Source organism: Eumetopias jubatus, unplaced genomic scaffold, assembly GCF_037043125.1.
Source record: "Eumetopias jubatus isolate StellerSeaLion01/CBP00866 unplaced genomic scaffold, mEumJub1_p1.0 scaffold_2, whole genome shotgun sequence".
In the NCBI taxonomy this organism is placed as follows: Eukaryota; Metazoa; Chordata; class Mammalia; order Carnivora; family Otariidae; genus Eumetopias; species Eumetopias jubatus.
Window position 1 is genome coordinate 110,440,474 of NW_028274808.1, and position 19,562 is coordinate 110,460,035.

The 19,562-nt window shown below is 40.7% G+C and overlaps 2 protein-coding genes and 1 pseudogene across 8 annotated transcripts in view; 1 reads left to right on the forward strand and 2 right to left on the reverse strand.

Moving 5' to 3' along the window:
* ALPK1 (alpha kinase 1) overlaps window positions 1-3,318 on the reverse strand; it is a 117,765-nt gene extending 114,447 nt beyond the window's left edge. For all 5 annotated transcript variants that reach the window (XM_028121271.2, XM_028121273.2, XM_028121269.2 and 2 more), the window contains exon 1: window positions 3,211-3,318. The gene's annotated coding sequence lies outside the window, so the exon portion shown is untranslated. The remainder of the gene's footprint in view (window positions 1-3,210) is intronic.
* Window positions 3,319-7,785: 4,467 nt separating this feature from the next.
* On the reverse strand, window positions 7,786-8,677 carry LOC114222633 (proline-rich protein 13 pseudogene; annotated as a pseudogene).
* Window positions 8,678-9,685: 1,008 nt separating this feature from the next.
* TIFA (TRAF interacting protein with forkhead associated domain) lies at window positions 9,686-18,673 on the forward strand. 3 transcript variants are annotated; one of them, XM_028121330.2, is made up of 3 exons: window positions 9,686-9,840; window positions 10,364-10,491; window positions 17,334-18,673. In XM_028121330.2, exon 3 carries the CDS (start codon window positions 17,358-17,360, stop codon window positions 17,913-17,915), a length of 558 nt encoding a protein of 185 aa, XP_027977131.1. In that variant the 5' UTR covers window positions 9,686-9,840; window positions 10,364-10,491; window positions 17,334-17,357; the 3' UTR covers window positions 17,916-18,673. The 3 variants fall into 3 exon arrangements, with proteins under 3 accessions (XP_027977131.1, XP_027977129.1, XP_027977130.1); XM_028121328.2 differs by having other exon boundaries at window positions 9,687-9,840; window positions 10,364-10,530; window positions 17,334-18,672; XM_028121329.2 differs by lacking the exon at window positions 9,686-9,840 and having other exon boundaries at window positions 10,368-10,545.
* The last annotated feature ends 889 nt before the right edge of the window (window positions 18,674-19,562 follow it).

The window sequence follows — 19,562 nt, forward strand, 5'->3', positions numbered from 1 at the left end:
ACTTTCTTTTTACTTAACATCCTCCTGAGCAATAATATCCATGAAGTCATAAATTTTATGAGCTAATTATTTGGTCTTAAAAATATTTATGTATTTATTTACGTATTTAGAGAGAGTGCGTGCAAGCAGGGGGAGGGGCATAGGGAGAAGGAGAGAGAGAATCGCAAGCAGACTCTGCCCCGAGCGCAGAGCCTGACACCAGGCTTGATCCCACGACCCTGAGATCATGACCTGAGCCGAAATCAAGAGTCAGATGCTTAACCGACTGAGCCACCTAGGTACCCCGAGCTAATTATATTTTTAATTCACATTAAACCAAGGATAAAACTCAAATTTTCAAAGTTTGGACACATGCCACCTAAAATCAGTAGTTTGTACACCATACTTTGAGAAAACTGTATTAATATATAACTGATATTAAAGCTATGATCATCTCTTTCTGTTCCTTAGACATAGGAGAATAATAGCAACAGACAATATTCTTACTTTTAAACTTGTCTATCTCACAGAACTCTATAAACACAGAAAATCACAACATCCTGCAAAAATCGATGTCACTGTCTATAACAAGAAACAGACTCCCCCAGATAGAGAGGCAACAGATACAATAACAAAAATATGGCATGGGTTTATATCAAAAGTTTGAATACACATTCCCATTAAAATTCTCCAAAACATAGGTGCTTAAAATTTCAGGAAAGCATTTTCAATGAGCATTTTATGCTAAAAAGCCATCATCATCTGAAATGGATTAAGGGACAGTAAAAGTAGTATGTGTACTGTGTTCAGGGAAAGGGGTCAGTGAAATTCTTTTGGAATGGGAGGAACCATGGAGTTTCAGAAATATTTTGAAATGAACACTTATTCTTAAAGAAAATTCCAGGTTCTAAACCCAAACTTAGATCACATAGGACTTAAGGGGAGATTGTTAGAGCTTAACATGTCAGGTGTGCTCACCACACAGTATTATTTTATGTGAGATTTTATAACATCCATCATGATTTACATATGGCTTTAAAAAAATACACAGACACACACACACACACACACACACACACACACACACATAAGTTTAAAGTAATTATTGGCTTCTTACTTGAAAGGGATCTATTCAAAGCCCCCTCCCCAGCCATTCTTACAGACCAAACTCACAGGTGTTTATACCTCGCCCTCACTCTTTGTTTTTCTAGGTTATGGTACCCTTTATTCTCAGAAAATAGACCCCAACTACAAAACATACTCTTCTCTGGCCTGATCACAACACACATCCTGGACAAGCCCTGGAGAGAGCTCCTGGAGAAGCCTGTCACCTCCCGTTCTACCTGGCCAAGAGTCATGTCACCTTCAAACCTCTCATATCCTTCAAAAACCCTTAAAAAGCCCTGTCACCTCCCATTCTACCTGGCCAAAAGTCATGTCACCTTCAAACCTCTCACATCCTTCAAAACCCCTTAAAAAGCCCAACCTAACAGAAACTCAGGCTAACATCTCTCTTGATGTCTGGCCCTTGTCCTCCCTTGGAGAGTGAATAAACTCTCTCCTGCCTGTTGCTCTACTCTTTGTGCAATTCTTCGCTGCCCCCCATCACCAGCCACCCTAACATTACTCATGCCAGTGAAGGATACTATCAAATTCTGGTGTCTTGTTGGGGAAGAACTTGGAGAATTCCTTCATCTCAGATTCAAAAGGTATTTGAAGTGGAGAGTAAATTATTGCCAGAATACTTTTAAGTGTTTTGTTTCTCTTGAGGCTGCAGGATGACAGAGTTTGGAAGGGGAGGTGGAAAGAGAGAAGTAAATTATTCTGGTCACTGGATATAGACTTGGCATTTGTTTAGGTCTTGTGTGTCTCTCAGGTGGTAAGTGAACCTATACCCAGCCCTACCCAAAACTGTGCTCACCATACATACAATCTGTGGACATCCCATCTACAGGGGTGCACAGATTCTGTGGTATAATTACAAATGCTCTATATAGTTCAATACTCAAAATGTATTTGAGGCCAAGGAGGAAAGAGGAGAAACAAAGGAGCATGGAGACTATGCTAAAGCATCATGTAGAGACTTGAACAGCAACAGTGATTTTGTGTAAGGAATTTAAACTGTTCTTAACAATGAGATATCAGTCAGAAGTAGAGATTACTTCTCATAAGAGTACTAGCTGCACTAAGTAAAAAGAAAAGAAAAGGCAGAGGGAGATAAGAAACAAATAATTCAGAGGTGCCATTATATTGTGACATAAACCCCCTCCTTTCTGACCCTGCCCCTGCACTCTCACCCACCTGCAAGTCCCAGACTATTCTAAAGCTCATAATCTGTGGTTTTCCAAAGTAGTTCAGAGCCCTAATTTCAAATGATAAAATTTGTTAGTGAAAGGACTCTTTGAATAAAGCATGAAGCAATTTAATTTTTCTAGATGCTTTCTGTCTACATAATGTTTCACCACACCCAGAATTCCTGTCAGTTCTTCCCAAACGAAAAGAGTAATTCTCCACTCTTACCTGTTTCCTGGCAAAATCACTGAGGTCATTGCACAAGTGATGGTTTCTGTTATGATTACCTATGTACTCCAGGCAAAAGTCCCAGGGTTAATTTTTCATGTAAGTAATCCCACCTCTTTTTTTTTTTTAATTCACCACCTTTTTTTTGTTTATAAAGATTTTATTTATTTATTTGACAGAGAGAGAGAGAGGGAGAGAGCAAGCACAAGCAGGGGGAGGGGCAAACAGAGGGAGAGAGAGGAAGCAGGCACCCGCTGAGCAAGGATCCCGATGTGGGGCTTGATCCCAGTACCCTGAGATCATGACCTGAGCTAAAGACAGATGCTTAACCCACTGAGCCATTCAGCCACCCCAATCCCACCTCTTTTAATGCTTTAATCAAACATCTCAATTCAGTGACAAAGTCAGATGTTCAATAGCAAGCTCCCTGACATAAGGACGTTGTTATGAAAACCTTCTAAAAAACAGGTTCCTTTTCTCCTTTCCCAGTAACCTAAGTTTACTGTTCCTTCCCCTTCCCAACCGTCACTCCCTTTCTGTGCCGTTTTTCAGAAGTGCAAGTATTCTCTGAGCTTTAAAGTTATTTAAACGTAGACAAGATCAGGAAGTAGAAATAAGGTCACACAGTTAAAAAAAAATACCTTCTTATACATTATGCCATCTTTTGTACCCACATCTACTGTGTTTTGTCATTTAAAGGCTGATACTCACCTTTGTCTCGAAGAAGAGGATAAACACTTTTAAAGGCCAGCAAATCTAACTCTGAAAAAGGTTAATTTTAGGACAATCTCCCTGAAATACACCGTTTCTCATAAACAGCCTCGGTTTCAGGAAGTAGAAATTTAAAAGAGAACAGAGTGTCACTGTCTCAGAATCTGATTGTGTAATTCAACTCAGGGACTTTCAGCAGTTTTCCACCATAAGACACACCCCTTTAGGGATGGTTTTGGTGAGAGGTATTCTAGGAGTTGTATTATTACAGAGAAGTTTCCTCTTTTAAACAAAGTGCAAGGAAACTCCTTATTTGAATGAAGTCAGGATGGGGAGTCAGTCCCCTGAGGGTCAAGGAAAAAGAATATCAGTAAGAAACAATGAACATTGTTTTTGATCTATTATCAAAAGACAAACTCATGTTAGGACTCCCTTTCAAAGTGAGAGTGGTCAACAGTACTAAACGGTGCCAAGAAGTGACAAAGGATGAGAACAGAAAAGTGTCCACTGGCTTGGCAAGTAGGTCAAAGATAGCTTTAACAAGAACAAATTCAGTGAAGTGCTGGCAGAAAGCAGATGGAATATTTTTAAATCCTAAAACGTAAGATAAATAAGTAGAGTAGAAAGAGAATCTTTCCATCTAAGCCTAGATTACATAAAATATGCACATGGAGCCTATGTTCAGAAGGGGTTATACTTCTGAAGTTACTTCAGGGTTGGAGCAAGATGATCTCAAGACTAACTTTACCCTTTTATTATATCATATAATTAATTATATAATAAACTTGAGGGCCACAAACAGCAAGGAATAGTGATATTTCTATGGGGTTAATGGCCAGAATGTTATTCTGGAACTTTTCCCCCAGAATTATGCACTTAGTTGACAGCACAATTATGGTAAACATAAAGAAAAAACTAGAGATAGAGGATAGACGGACAGCTTATTCCAGGTATGGCATTTCTCTAAGGCAATGTTTTCTATTTTTTTAATGAGAAAAAAATTATTGTGTTATAAATTAACTAATGTATAGCTTCTGATCCCTCATTAGTAGTATAAAACGTTATTTGTTAGGATGCTAGTGATTTCTTGGATTTTAAAAATTAATGAAGAAGCACTAACAACTACAATGTGAATACATAAGTGTAATATTAAAGGAGGGGGAGGCTTTTGGGCTTTGTTTTACTTTTTTCCTAAAAAAATAGGAAATTTAGTAATTTTTTATTCCTAAAACTTACACCAGTGAGAAGTACTATATGACACAATTTAGATTCAACAAGGGAAAGATTAAGTTATTTGGTTTGGAGGACATGTGATAGGTAGAAATAATGCACCTCCCCCCCAAATTGGCCCTTTTTTTTGCTGCTTACAAAGCCTCTAGATCTCATAATGGGTTATCAGGGCAAGATCTATTGGGGACTCTCATAATCCACTGAGATCCTCTAACAAAAAAACTCTATTAGTGTTCTATTGTTGCATTAAAAAATTACCACAAATTTAGCAGCATAAAGCAGCACCCACTAAATTATCTGTTCTATAGACAAAATATAAAATATTTGTAAATGAAGATGCATTTTATTTTATTTATTTTTTAAAAGGTTTTATTTATTTATTTTTTTAGAGAGAGAGAGAGCATGCGTGTACACATGCACACAAGCAGGGGGAGGAAGAAGGACAAGCAGATTCCCTGCTCAGCGAGGAGACTTACTCACTGCTCCATCTCATGATCCTGAGACTGAGACCTGAGCCAAAGTCAAGAATGGGCGCCCAACTGACTGAGCCATCCAGGAGCCCCATGAAGATGCATTTTAAATGTCTGTAAATAGTATCATAACTAAAATATGGATGCTATATAATATTTAAAAATTTAGCAGAAAAAATAATAAAAGTTCTATGATATACAAAAACAAGGAAAAAAGCCCAGCACCCATCTATTATTTCTATTTTTCCATCAGTCAGAGGTCTGGGCACGTTATAGTTGAGAATGCTGCAATTGAAATCTGAGGCTTGGGGTCTCCTTCAAGTGTCATTCAGATTGCTGGCAGAATTCTAGTTGTAGGACTCAGGTCACCATTTTCTTGCTGGCTGTTGGCTGGGGACCACTCTTAGCTCCTAGATACCACCAGTAGTTCCTTGCCACATGGTCTCCATAGGCAGTTGCTGGCCAACATGGGCATATGTCTCTGCCTTCCTGAAGGGCTCAGTCCCTTTTAAGGATTTATGTGATTAGGTCCAGCCCAGCTAGATAATTTCCCTTTGGATTATCTCAAAGACAATTGATTAGAAACCTAGTCATAGGAGGTGATATCCCATCATATTCGCAGGTTCTGCTCACACTAGAGGGGAGGAAGTTATATAAATTGCATGCACCAGTGGGTGGGTATGTTGTGGGCTATCTTAGAATTCTGCTACCACAGAACTTTCCCACAACTGCCTCCAGGGAGGGCCAGAGCAGATGGCCCCAAATAGGTTGACTCCTCCTCCTCCTCTACCTTCCCGTGCCCTGCCTTCGCAGGCTCTAATATTCACCTCACCATCTGACCACTCTCTTGGGAACCTGAATTCTATTGCAGTCTCCCATCTTATGAGAAATAGAGGCATTAGGGCACTGAAGCCTGACTCTTGGGAGACTTCTCTTACTTGGCTCTTCTTTTAAAAGCTGTTTTTTTTTGGGGGGGGTGTGTGTGTAACTACAATGCCTGCAAATGAGACAAAATTCAAACATTTGAAAAAGTACATAATGAAAAATATCTCCCGACATGGATCTTCTGCATTCTCTCTCCCAAATTCTTTTTCTCAGATTAATCGTTAGATTAATTGGATTTCTTTGCAGATATTTCATTCATTTACAGACAGGGTTTTTGTTTTTGTTTTTTCTACAAATGGCAGCATCTTTGTTCAGCACTTTGGTTTTTTCTTTAGTAGTGCATCTGGCAGATCTTTCCACATAAATCTAAGTTGTTCATTTTAATTGCAGTCACTTGACTCCAGCAATAGGGAGGAGGAAGAGAAGTCCACACTAGCTTTCCTTTGTCCCAATCCCAACACTTCAGGCTTCCACTTGTCTCCCATTTAGAGAATAATGGAAAAAGAGTTAAATGAGATATCTCAAGTAATTCTGAGTATTTCCACGGGTTGATAGAAAGCATCAGTCGTGAAATGAGGCACTCCTGAGCTGAGTTACCCCAAATCTGAGCATCTGAGCTGGGCAGTGGAGCGTAAATGAGTGTGTATCCAAGGGGCTTAGAGTGCATTGAACAGAAGGTGGATTTCATATGACCCAATAACTAGCAAGCAACACAAACAAGCAACATTTTTTTTCCTATAAGTTGTGATTGTATTACCACAAATTAGCTTCCTCTATTTTTGATCTTAAATACAATAGGCTTACAGGTATATCTGCTTAATTACAGGCTACTGAAAGTATCTAAAAACTATTTTTGAGAATCTTCCCATGGAAAAATATATTAGATTGGGGACATTTTATGTTATTTTCACATTAAATAATTCATCACTGATATTTCAAATAGTAAATCCCTCTTTTCTGTATCAACAACATACCTGCCTATGTTTTCTTATGTTTTGTCTTGATAAAACAATTCTAGCCTGACTTTTGGGTGTCCGTTTCTCTGAAGGGTTCCTTTTAATCTCTTCCTAAATCGGTAGCCTAGGAATACTTAAAGGGAACTGAAAAATGAAATAATACTCAGCATCATAAATTTTGGCAATTGTTGCATTTTCTTTATTAGAGTTGTTAATAACATCTAGTCCTTTGCAGCTTATAAAGCATTTTCAAATCTTAGTTAATTTTACAGGCCGGAGATCAGAAACTCCAAGCCAATTCTGATAATATAATTTTATTGTATAGGTTTATTGGTATGGTCAAGTTACATATCTTACCTTCCACACGGTCTAATGTTCTTCAGCTGAAAGAAGATACTCTGGCTACCTCCACTCCAGAGAAGAGATAATAAATGTTGATGATTAACAAACCAAATTGCAGCCTTACAGGAATCGGCCTCACATGTAGTTGTACTCTTCGTTCCCCAGGCTTACAGTTCCTGATTATACCTGACTAACTCTGAGAGGTCAAAATTTAATCCCTCACAGTATCTCTTTATCAGACGGGAAAGCAGCAAGTATTAATGTCATTTTATTGTCAATGAAACTGACCTGCAAATGAGCAACTGTCCTGCCATTCAGGGTCAGAATCCAGACAGATAAGTGGCTTCCATCTGACACCTACCAGAATTGGCAGGTAGATTTCCAAGCTCTGAAGTAAGTGGGCCAGTTTGACCTCAGTCACTGCTAGCTTGGTCCTCCCTCCTCTCTTCTCTGTCTTCTACTCCTTCTTTTTTTTTTTTTTTCCAGGAAAAAAAGCTTTATTTGGACTGAGAGGTGGAGAATGAGAAGGACCTAAGCCAGTCTATTGAACTAAGCAGTGAGATACCAAAATGGCAAGCAGAGCTTATCAGCCAAATGGACTCCACCTCCCAGCAGCCTTACAGTTAGTACAATCAATAAAGGCTGCTGGGAAATCTATTTGCCACTAAATCACCAAAGTGTGCCAGCCACCATTACAAAAACGGCACAGTTTCTTTTTTTCCATAATTAAATTTCCACACCTCCCAACTACAAGTATTACAAAAGAAAGTTTTAAAAAATCACATTTTACAGATCTTAAACTCATCTTTGGCATTCAGCTCCAAGGTCTCACCATCCTCAAAAAATAGTTCTCCTGCTAAACTCATCAGCTAAAAGTTCTACCCAAGTAGTGAGAAGACGGTCTTTGCTAGCCATGGCAATTCTTTTCCCATTCTCCCTAGCTGGTTAGGGCTGAACAGCAGAGTAAGGCTCAGATTGGGGGATGAGGGAGAAGGGGCACAAGGGCTAATTTTCCCCAGTACAAGATGGCATCTGAAGCTTGATGGGAGAGCAGAACTGGAGAGGCTTGAGGGAAGGGTCCAGGCCCTGTATTCAGTCAGAGTCACTGCTGGAAGAGGAGGAGGAGGAGGAGGAGGAGGAATGCTTGCCATGCTTGTGGTGTTTGTGCATCTTTTTATGAGCTTTCTTCATCTTCTTCCGCATCTTCTTGTCCATCACCATTCCCGGTCCTACCATGCCGGGTGCCACGGGATTCACAAGAGGCATGCCAGGAGCAGGTGGTGGGTAGGGAGGTGGGTAGGGACCTAGGGGTTGGCATCCTGGAGACCCTGGTTGTGGCACAGGATGAGGGGGCCCACCTGGGGGGAAAGCTGGATTCCCCTGGGGAACTCCTGGGGGAGTTGGAAAGGGGCCTGGAGGATAGGCAGGATTTACAGGTGGTGGATGGGAAGGATTGGAACCTTCAGGGTACCCAACGTTAGCGGGATATGGATTTGGTCCTGGCTGCCCGGCATTGGGATTCCACATGTTCAGGTGTTTCCTCCGGCCTTTATACCACAGCCTGGACTTGACTCATCTTTGGTTCTCTCTCCTCTTCTACTCCTTCTATAGAGTCTCACTCCCACCCGGCTCTAGACACCTACTGCCTTTAGGTTCTCTCCACCTTTAGTTCATTTCACTGGCGACTATAAAGGACTCCTGGGAGGTCAAGTGTTTCTCAATGCACCATGTACCAGCCTGTATTCGTGGAACCCCAGACCCCGGATGTCGAGTGAGGGATCCCTTCAGGCGGATGGCGCGGGAGAGGAAGCCCCTGGACCGGCCTGGTGTAAGGTGAGGGCATCGTGGGTAGCCGCAGGCTGATTTGGAGCTCTGGGGGCACGTTCAAATCCCGCCTCTGTTCTCGCTCAACGTGACACTTAGCCACTCTCAGGGCGGCCGTTTACTCACCTCTAAGGGGGACCTACTCTCCCCCCACTGTGAGGATTAAATGAGATAATACAAGCCGTGCACATGGCTTGTTTAGGGAGTAAGTTCAACTCTCTGCCTATCCCTACCCGGTCCCAGGCCAACACTTGAGGTGGGGCGGCGGAAGGGCAGGGAGAGGTGAGTGGCCCTTAATGTTGAAGTGCTTCTGTTCCCTTTTCAAAATCTAGCTCACTAGCCACATCCTCTTCGGAGGGGCCACTTGTCTGGGGAGGTGAGGTCCCTACCAGTTTACTGCGCCTCAAACGTGGCCTGGAAGCTCAGCGAAGGGGTCAGGGGCCTGGGCTTCGTGTCGCTCGGGCGACAGCAGCCGCAGACGCCCGGCGGAGGAGGGAGGGTGCCGGCGCGCGTGCGGGCGGGGCCTGAGAACCTCGGCGCTTTCGTCCAGTCTTCGTAAAGGCTTTGCGGGCTGGCTGGGGGGGGGGGGGGGGGGCGCGGCCGGCCGGGAGGAGGAGGCGAGGAGGCGCGCGCCCGAGGACCAGTGACCCGCAGCCGCCCACTCCCCGGGTTCGGTCGCGTCTGTCCCCCCTCCACCCCCAACTCGGCCCCGCCCCCCTTGGCTCACACCCGCCCTCTCCCTCCCCCAGGAGCTGCGGCGGGGCGGGCTGGCGCTTCCTCGTGTGGTTGAGGGCGCTGGGCGGCGGTGGGCGGTGACCGTCCGCCAACGCCAGCCTCCGCGGGGTGGCCTCCGTTAGTCTCGTGTGGAGCCCGGAAAGCGAAGCCGCTCTGGGAAGTTAGTTCACCGACTCCCCGGCCCTAAGGTACCTGGCGGGCGGCGGGCTGGGGCTGAAGTGGGGAGTGTGTCTTGTTTGTTTATCGCCCCGAGAGGGAAGCTTTGTCAAGGAGTCCTTCGCGGTGCTCTTGTACAAAGTCACACCCAACTGCTCCTGCCGGCTCAGCGCACGGAGCGCGCCAACAATTAGATACGGCACGGCCCCAACTTTATAAACCTTAGGAATATTTGTAAATGCGAGGGGGGAATACTGAAAGGAAATACCAGAGATAGGGTGTGTTTTCTTTATAATTTTCCGTGCTTTGCAGTTTTTTGTTTTTGTTTTTGTTTTTTTTTCTCCTAATCAGAGAACACAAAAGAATTCCATTTATCAAGGGTAGCTCACAGAGCAATTGGGCGTGAACCCCCTCGGCGTCCCCCAGGAGACTTTTCTGCGGGGCCTCGGGCTCCCTTCTCTACTGAGGGTTCTCCGGACCTGCCCTCCTTGCCTCAGGAAAATTATATATATTGGGAAAATACAGTAATCTGCTGTTTTCTGGGACTTTCCCCAGCTTTCAGATTGAAAAGAAGAATTTCCCAAATCCTCCGGAAGCCGGAACCCACGCTCTACCTCATAGCGGATGTCCGCAGCCACCAAGAAGCTGGACTCTGCGGATCAGATTGGGTACAGGTTAATCAGGTAGAGTGGGAGAAAGAAGACACTGTCTCTGAAGAAAAAGTGAGCTCTCTTAAGGTTCTCCTCTTGCTCTTTTTGGTTTTCACGACTCCTTCTGCGAAACCTATTATTTAAGAATTGATTCTGCTGACCAGTAGTAGAGTTCACAGGTGTCTTCGAAGCCACACTGGGGCTGATGACCGGCGAGGGACGTTAGTCAGGAGGATAACCCTGTCTTTTGCTATGCTTCACGTTTCTCTTCCCTCCTGTTAGCTCAGTGTTGGGTGTTGGTCAGGGAGAAAGCCTTTGAAAAAAGGCTACTTGGAACAAGGCAAAGACATACTTTCTCTTGAGATTATCCATAGGGTGGGAGCTGAGGAGGGATGAAAGTAAACCTTCAGAATACCTTCCTTAACACAAGGCCCAGAACAAGCTCCATTATTTCAGTAGATCTTAGCATGAGAATCCTCTTGGCATGCATGACCACCCAGGGGCACCAAACTTTCTGTTAAACTGCTTGGACACCTGGCTCCTCCTTTGAGCAAAAATATCCGTCTTTTTGTTCATGACAGTTGAGGTCCAAACAGCCTTTTTGCAGGGTCAGGGTAGTAGGTCTCTTTACTGGCTTTGCCCAACTTTGGGAGGGGTAACTGGTGTATGTGTCTGTGGGGGGGGGGGGGAGTGTGAGCAGGCGTAGAGAGCATAATTTTGCACATAGCACCTTATTTCCTTTGAGAGGAGTTAGAAGGCAACCTCAGAGTCTAACCTTTCTCTTGCCAGCTCTAAGACTCCCAGGTAAGTGTGTACTTACTTCCTGGTGTCCAGCAAAGGAGAGGTTTACTCTTCTTCTGACACTCAAGAATGGAGCACTCACCTTTTGTATTATGCTTTCTGTGATAAAGTTCTTGATAGCAGGGCTCATTTGCTCATTTTCATTTCTATATATTTATCTATTTATTGTAGTTCATTTGTGAATATAGATATTATTGTGTATCAGATATCACCACAGTGTTTTACAACTTTTTCTTTAAGTAAGCTCTATTCCCATCGTGGAGCTAGAACTCCCGACCCTGAGGTCAGGATTTGCATGCTCTACTGAGTGAGCCAGCCAGGCGAACCATGTTTTATAGTTTTTTTATGTCAGATATCATAGTTTAAGATGAATGGATAAAGAAGATGTGGTATATATACACAATGGAATATTATGCAGCCATCAAAAGGAATGAGATCTTGCCATTTGCAACAACGTGGATGGAACTGGAGGGTGTTATGCTGAGTGAAATAAGTCAATCAGAGAAAGACATGTATCACATGACCTCACTGATATGAGGAATTCTTAATCTCAGGAAAGAAACTGAGTGTTACTGGAGTGGTTGGGGGTGGGAGGGATGGGGTGGCTGGGTGATAGACATTGGGGAGGGTATGTGCTACGGTGAGCGCTGTGAATTGTGCAAGACTGTTGAATCACAGTTCTGTACTTCTGAAACAAATAACGCAACATATTTTAAGAAAAAAGAAGAAGAAGATAACAGGAGAGGAAGAAAAGGGGAGTATGTCAGAGGGGGAGACGAACCAAGAGAGATGATGGACTCTGAAAAGCAAACTGAGGGTTCTAGAGGGGAGGGGGGTAGGGGGATGGGTTAGCCTGGTGATGGGTATTGAGGAGGGCACGTTCTGCATGGAGCACTGGGTGTTATGAACAAACAATGAATCATGGAACACTGCACCAAAAACTAATGATGTAATATATGGTGATTAACATAACAATAAAAAAATTAAAAAAAAACAAAGGAAAAAAAAAGATATCATAGTTTACCCCTTTCATACTTAGCTAATCTCCACCTCCATTTAATTCCATAAAAATCAGATGGTTTGTAATTTTGTAAAGAAAATATTTGTTAAGTGTTTGATTAGATATTAAGTACACATGGTATACAATTTCGAAGGTATAGAATGTGCAATGAAAAGTCTCCTTTCCACCCCTGACCCCAGGTTCCCTCTCCAGAGGTAACCACTGTTACTGCTATATAAGCTCATTGTTCTTCTATCTTTGATAACTTATGTCAGACATTTCAAAAAGCTGCTTTTGAGCATTTGCACACTAGTGATATTTTTATTTTTATTTTTTTTATTTTAAAGATCTTCCAGGGCACCTGGGTGGCTCAGTCGGTTAAGCAGTTTAAGCATCTGCCTTCCCCTCAGGTCATGATCCCGGGGTCGTGGGATCAAGTCCCACATTGGGCTCCCTGCTCAGCAGGGCGACTGCTTCTCTTTCTCCTGCCCCTTCCCCTGCTCGTGCTCTCTCTCTCACTCGTTCTCTCTCTCTCAAATAAATAAAATCTTTAAAAAAAAACCTACCAATTTTAGTTCATTTTAGGGTTTTTATTAGTTTCAGTCTTTCCTGTCTTTCTACTGACCACTCAGAAATGGCAGAGATTCAGGCCACTTTGTAGAGAGAACTTGCAGCTCTAGAAATTAACAAATAGATTACTTTCTCAATTCCTTGAGATCAGAGACCATGATTTATTCAACTTTGGAGCTCCCCAAACAACCTACCACAATTACTAGTGAGTACTGGGTCCATGCTAATATCCATCCATACATGCAGACTTAGGGATAACTTATACTCACAGTAACCTGCTGCTTCAGAGCCTCTTTCTCTTATGAGGCAGGAGTAACAGTGTATTTCCTGCCCCAACACTAGATTCTAGGTTGGTGTCTTGCTGGTTTTAGTACACTTCCATGGCCCTCCTCTCTACAGATTAACTGCTATCTCTTGTGGAGTAACTGGCAACAGAGAGCAGTTTTTGTTGTGGGTATGTATTTTTTTTCTGTTTGAATCCTGCCTTTGATACTGGCTTTGTGACCTGGGCTACTTAGCTAAACCCTCTGAGACATATCTCTCTCCTCTGTGAAGGATGATTCATAGGGTTATTCTGAAGATGAGACAATATGTGTAAATGGCTAGCACTGTACCTGGCACGTGAAGGGCGTACAGTTAAGTAGTAACCCTGTTAACTGTCAGGGTTTGAGGTCATTTCGTACCTTGGTTGGATAGGTGGATGCATGTCAGCCCAGGATATGTTAGGGCTCAGGAACAAATGACTTAAAAAAAGTTTGATTTATTGCTCATATTACATGTCCTTTTTGACTCTGTCTTTGGCCCTTCCCTCTGGGATGGAGGCTGAGCTGCTTTTGGGGACTGCTGATGTGGCAGAGGCCAAGAGGATTGGTGGAAGTACATGGTGGCTTTCAAAGCTTCTGCTTGGAAATAAGCTTCTATGTCGCTTCCATTCATGTTTCATTGACGTGGTTGTCATGATACAGTAAGAAGTATCATCTCTCTAAAGGAGCAAGGCTCCTCGTAGGGAGGGGCAGTAAATATTTGACAGTAGTACAGTCAACCTCAGTGTTTTTGGAGAGTCAAAATTATGATCCCAAAAGTTTGTCAAACCCTGAGAGTTGATTCACACCAAGACACTTGTAGCCACTGATTGATAAACAAGAATGCCTATTTTTTCCCCTTGCAGTGAATAATATATCTACCCTGAGAATTAGGCATAAGAGCTTGTGTGGGGCAAACTTTTCTTGGTGGTAGATTTGCTCAAAAGAATGAATTTTAAACTAATTGGTTATAGGAAGAACACAAAACAAAATTTGGGTGTTACCAAAAGACTGTATACAGAATACACCATGTTTTTAATCCAGTTCTCCTTTTGGAACTGTTATTGTACAAAGTCCAAGAATGAACTAGAATGATGGCAGTGTATCCTAGACAAGGCTGAGATCACTGACAGATTTTTGCCCCTCCTTTTTAGGTTCTTTACTTGTTAACTGCTAATTCTTTTCTTGTCAACCACTAATTGTATCATCTGATGATTTGTTATAATTATTCTCTTTAATGCTGTCAGCTTCTTGAATAATGTGACTTTATTATAATTAAGGTGTCTTCAAATCACAATTCTACCCATTGTGTGTTAATTCTCGCTGTGTTGGTTTCATAGTAATTTTGACCATCCTTGGCCCATGATTTTGAGGGTTCCTCTCACTTTGCTGCTTATAGCTGGGCATGTCCTGTCTGCTTGGGTAATGTGATATGATGTAATAATGTCCAAAAACAATATATGACAAGTAATTTTAAAATTAAAGATATATTTCCAAATCAATAAAAAAGAAATTTTGCTTAGCCATACCATTTATTGAAAAATTGAATAAATTGAGAGTTTGATTTTTAGCACTCATTCATATGTGGAATTTAAGAAGCAAAACAGATGAACATAGGGGAAGGGAAGGAAAAATAAAATCAGATGAAAATAGGGAGGCAAAAATAAGAGAGGCATAAGAAACGCTGAATTCTAGGAAACAAACTGAGGGTTGCTGGAGGGGAGGTGGGTGGGGGAAAGGGATAATTAGGTGATAGGCATTAAGGAGGGCACTTGATATAAGTGAGCACCGGGTGTTATATGAAATGATGAATCACTAAATTCTATCCTTGAAACTAATAATACAGTATATGTTAACTAAATTGAATTTAAATAAGGAATTTAATAAAAGGAAAAAATAGCACCATAACTGCAAAACAGGAGGAAAGATTGTATTTTAAAAATAAATAGCAGCAAGTGTAGAAAGAAAAAGAAAGCATTCTGATTTTTTTTTAAACCAGCATAATAATTCTGATACCAACATCTAATATAGATGGCAAACAAAAAACCACAAATCAATTTCACTTAAGATTCTTGATTTCCAAACCCTAAACAGTTTTTAAGGAATGCAGGGAACACTCAGCCTCACTTTATTGGTATAATTTATCACCATGCTAGATTAAAGGAATTCTGTGTAGCCTTTCAAATATAAGGTATATGTATATGTGTGGATATGGAAACAAATCACCCATTTATATTATTAATTTAAGAATGCAAGGCCTAGAATTAAATATAATATGTTCCTGTTTGTATAAGAAAAATTTTTCTCTATGTGTAGAAACAGGTGTTTGTGTCTATGAGCACACACATAGTTATGCTTTTTGTATAAAGAAAATTTCTGTAAGGATAAAAGCAACTTTTACAGTGGTTGACTCTAGAAGGATTGGGGTGAAGATACTTTTTTTAAAAATCATTTTTTGCTGTATCAAATTTTAAATTGTGTGCACTTAATTCTTTTAAAATAAATTAGTTTTAAAATGGCAGTTCTGTGTCAGAATAATCTCTCCAAGACTTTGGTAATTAATTCTCCTATCCTGTTATACTACTTTACTCCACTGATTATTAAAGGTGCATGTAGGCACGTGTAGGTGGAGGGCACCACAGGGCCGAGAGCTCTAGAGGGATGTTATTAACTCTTTTTTTTTTTTTTTAATTGCAATTAGATACCATTTTCTTTTTCTTTTTTTTCTTTTTTTTTAATTTTTTTATTGTTGTGTTAATCACCATATATTACATAATTTGTTTTGGTGTAGTGTTCCATGATTCATTGTTTGTTCATAACACCCAGTGCTCCATGCAGAATGTGCCCTCTTTAATACCCATCACCAGGCTAACCCATACCCCTACCCTCCTCCCCTCTAGAACCCTCAGTTTGTTTTTCACTTAATGACAGAATGTGCTTAATGACAGTTTGTTCAGTCATTAGGAACAATTGATAAATAATTCCAGTAGGAGTACAGACTATGATAATTAGGACTGACTTATGTAATGTCTAATTTTACAGGTATAAAACTTTTAAAGCACTATTTTTTTTTAGTATAGTTGATGTACAATGTTACATTAGTTTCAGGTATACAACAGTGATTCAACTTCTCTATACTTATGCTCATCACAAGTGTAGCCACCATCTGTCACAATACAATACTATTACAGTATCATTGACTGTATTGCCTATGCTGTGCCTTTTATTCCTATGATTTACTCATTTTGTAACTGGAAGCCTGTATCTCCCACTCCCCTTCACTCATTTTGCCCAACACCCACTCTCCCCTCTGGCAATCATCAATTTGTTCTCTGTATTTGCAGGTCATATTCTGCTTTTTGTCTATTCATTTGTTTTTAGATTCCACAAATGAGTATAATCATATGGTATTTGTCTTTCTCAGTATGACTTAATTTCATTTAGCATAATACCTTCTAGGTTCATCCTAGATTACAAATGGCGCAATCTCGTTCCTTTTTATGGCTGCATAATATTCGTGTGTGTGTGTGTGTGTGTGTGTGTGTGTGTGTGTGTGTGTATCACATCTTTACCTGTTCATCTATCGATGGACACTTAGCTTGCTTCCCTATCGTAGCTAAGCATTTATTATATTTAACCCTTTACCTACTAGAAATCTAAGTGAGGATGTAAAGAATAAATGTTGCAATTATTTGTTTATAATTTTTAAATTTCTTTAATCAGGTTTTACAATTCATAATACATCTAATTATAATTTAGTTAATAAACTGTAGGTTTTCTTTATGTGTATATCCTCTGAGGGCATTCAAACCAAGGGGATTATTTATCCTGATTTCTAAAATATAGCTGTCATATTTTCTCTGGGCCAAGTCACTCTATTTAAATGAGAAAGGAACTGAAGTTTATTTACGCCCCTGCCAGATCACTTTATTATCGACAAGCGTTCCTTGTTATTGTCTAGATTGTGTGTATGGTTTTATTGTCAAACTAGAAGTGAAAAATAGAGATGGAAAAAAGTAATACACCAGATCTCATGGGACTTGCTGTAAAATTTCACATATGTGCTAGTTGAGTATTCTGTGTATTGTCGTCTTAAAGTCTAAATAAATCACCTATCAGAAGATTTTCATCAAAATATTAGAATTAAAGATTTCAATGCCTGAAAAATGGGAGTGAACTAAATGCTGGTTTGATTGTTGCAGGCAGGTCAGATTCTGAGACACATCATGACCAGTTTCGAAGATGCTGATACGGAAGAGACCGTGACTTGTCTCCAGATAACTGTTTACCATCCTGGCCAGCTGCAAAGTGGAATATTCCAATCAATAAGGTTTTATAACCGAGAAAAACTTTGCTCCAGCGAAGTGGTGAAATTTGGCCGAAATTCCAACATCTGTCATTATACCTTTCAGGATAAACAGGTTTCCCGAGTTCAGTTTTCTCTGCAGCTGTTTAAAAAGTTTGATAGTTCAGTTCTCTCTTTTGAAATAAAAAATATGAGTAAGAAGACCAGTCTCCTTGTGGACAACAAGGAGCTGGGCTACCTAAATAAAACAGACCTGCCTTATAAGTGCATGGTCAGATTTGGTGAGTATCAGTTCCTGATAGAGAAGGAAGATGGAGAGTCCTTAGAAATTTTTGAGACTCAATTTATTTTGTCTCCAAGATCACTCTTGCAAGAAAACAACTGGCCACTACAGAAGCCCATACCTGAGGATGGCAGTTACTCATCCTGTTCCACCCAAAACACTTCTCCTACAGAAATGGATGAAAATGAACTGTGAACACAGAGGGGCTAAGAGGAGTCATGAAGGATGAAGAAATCTGTAGACATTTTATGGATACTTCGGTTTATTGGTGTATTACTGTCATCTGTTGTCAAATTTGGGATCTATTATCATTTTGAAAGTCTTCAAATTGTATTAGTCATCAATTTAGTCATCTGTTGCATTCCTAGATGTATTTAGGAATTATTAAGTGTATTATTAAGAATTAAGTGTACATCTGTGAGGGCTAATGTACAAGAAGTACCCGTGGTGATGAAGGAATAGTGTTCTCAATAAGGATATATTATTTTCTTCTTAGGCTTGCTTTTAGTCCTATGTTTTGTTTTGTAAGGAACCATCTCTTGGTTTGGTCATATTTCACAAGCAGCCATTTGTTTTCAAGGTCAAGATTATGAGCAGCTTGTTACTGGTGGTGTAGCCTGTTGGTACTTGCAGTACTAGAGTACTAACATAATGTGTTTTGGAATAGTGCCAATGCAGCATTGTGGTTTTTATATAGGAAGCCCTATTTGAGCAATAATACCTTTTCTATGATTTCCTTTCTGTAGAATAATAGTGTTTATTTCCAAAAATACAGTTCTCCTTGTGTATATTTAGCATTTAAAACCAGTATTTTGGACATTTTAATGAACCATTGCTATGTTTAGAATTCTTTTTCAGTTTTCTTACCAAATATTAACTTTTATATACCATACATTTTTAAACTCCATGAATTCAAAATTTTAACAGCTTCCATGCATATAATAAAGTCAAAGTTTAATTCTGTAACCATGTTCTTTGAGACTCTTTCTGAAGAAAGAACTTTCTGAGGAAAAGAAAGTTCTTAGACTGCTTACTCTCCCGTGCTGATCAGTAGACTGCTTACTCTAAAGGAGGAGTGCCATAAGCCTGAGGGAGAGGCTGGGCTGGAGATTAAGATTCCTCTAGCCCTGCCCCTCAATGCATATTGGCTCCAATTCTCCAAGTTCCTCACTCTGCGTGGTGGCACATGGCCACCAGTAGTTCCTGTGATACCACATTCTTTGGTTTCCTGTGTCCCTCTTAAATCTGCTTCTTTTGGCAGTTTCTCTACCCCTGACCTCTAAATATCAACACTTAGTTGGGCTTCTCTGCCTATATGCTTCCCCAGGGTGATCTTACCTAGTATAAGGACTTAAAATACCTTTTACCTACTAATGACTTCTAAACTTGTACCTCGACCTCTTCTCTGAACTACAGATATATATATATATATATATATATATATATATATATTATCATCTTCTTGATGTCTTCCCATAAATTTCTCATAAACACCTCAAATTTAACTTCCAAAACAGAACTCTTAATTTCCTTCACCTTCTTAAATCTGTTCCTCCCACTATATTTGTCAAGTTAGAAACCAAAAAGTTATTGTCAAGTGTAGTTGTAACTGCTAGGTTGGCTGTCCATTTCCATAGATTTAACCGGCGGGGAAACAATGAGCTCAAATAGACTTAGTTTATTACTTACACAGACAGCAAAAGCAAGATCAGCATGGGGTCAGTGTTCCACATCCCTGGTCCCTAGGGATGTCCCTTGGACATTGGACCAGGGAGGCCAGATGACACATAAATGGAGGGCAGCTCTGTTGTTGAAGAGCCAACTCCAAACTCTAGCCAAGCA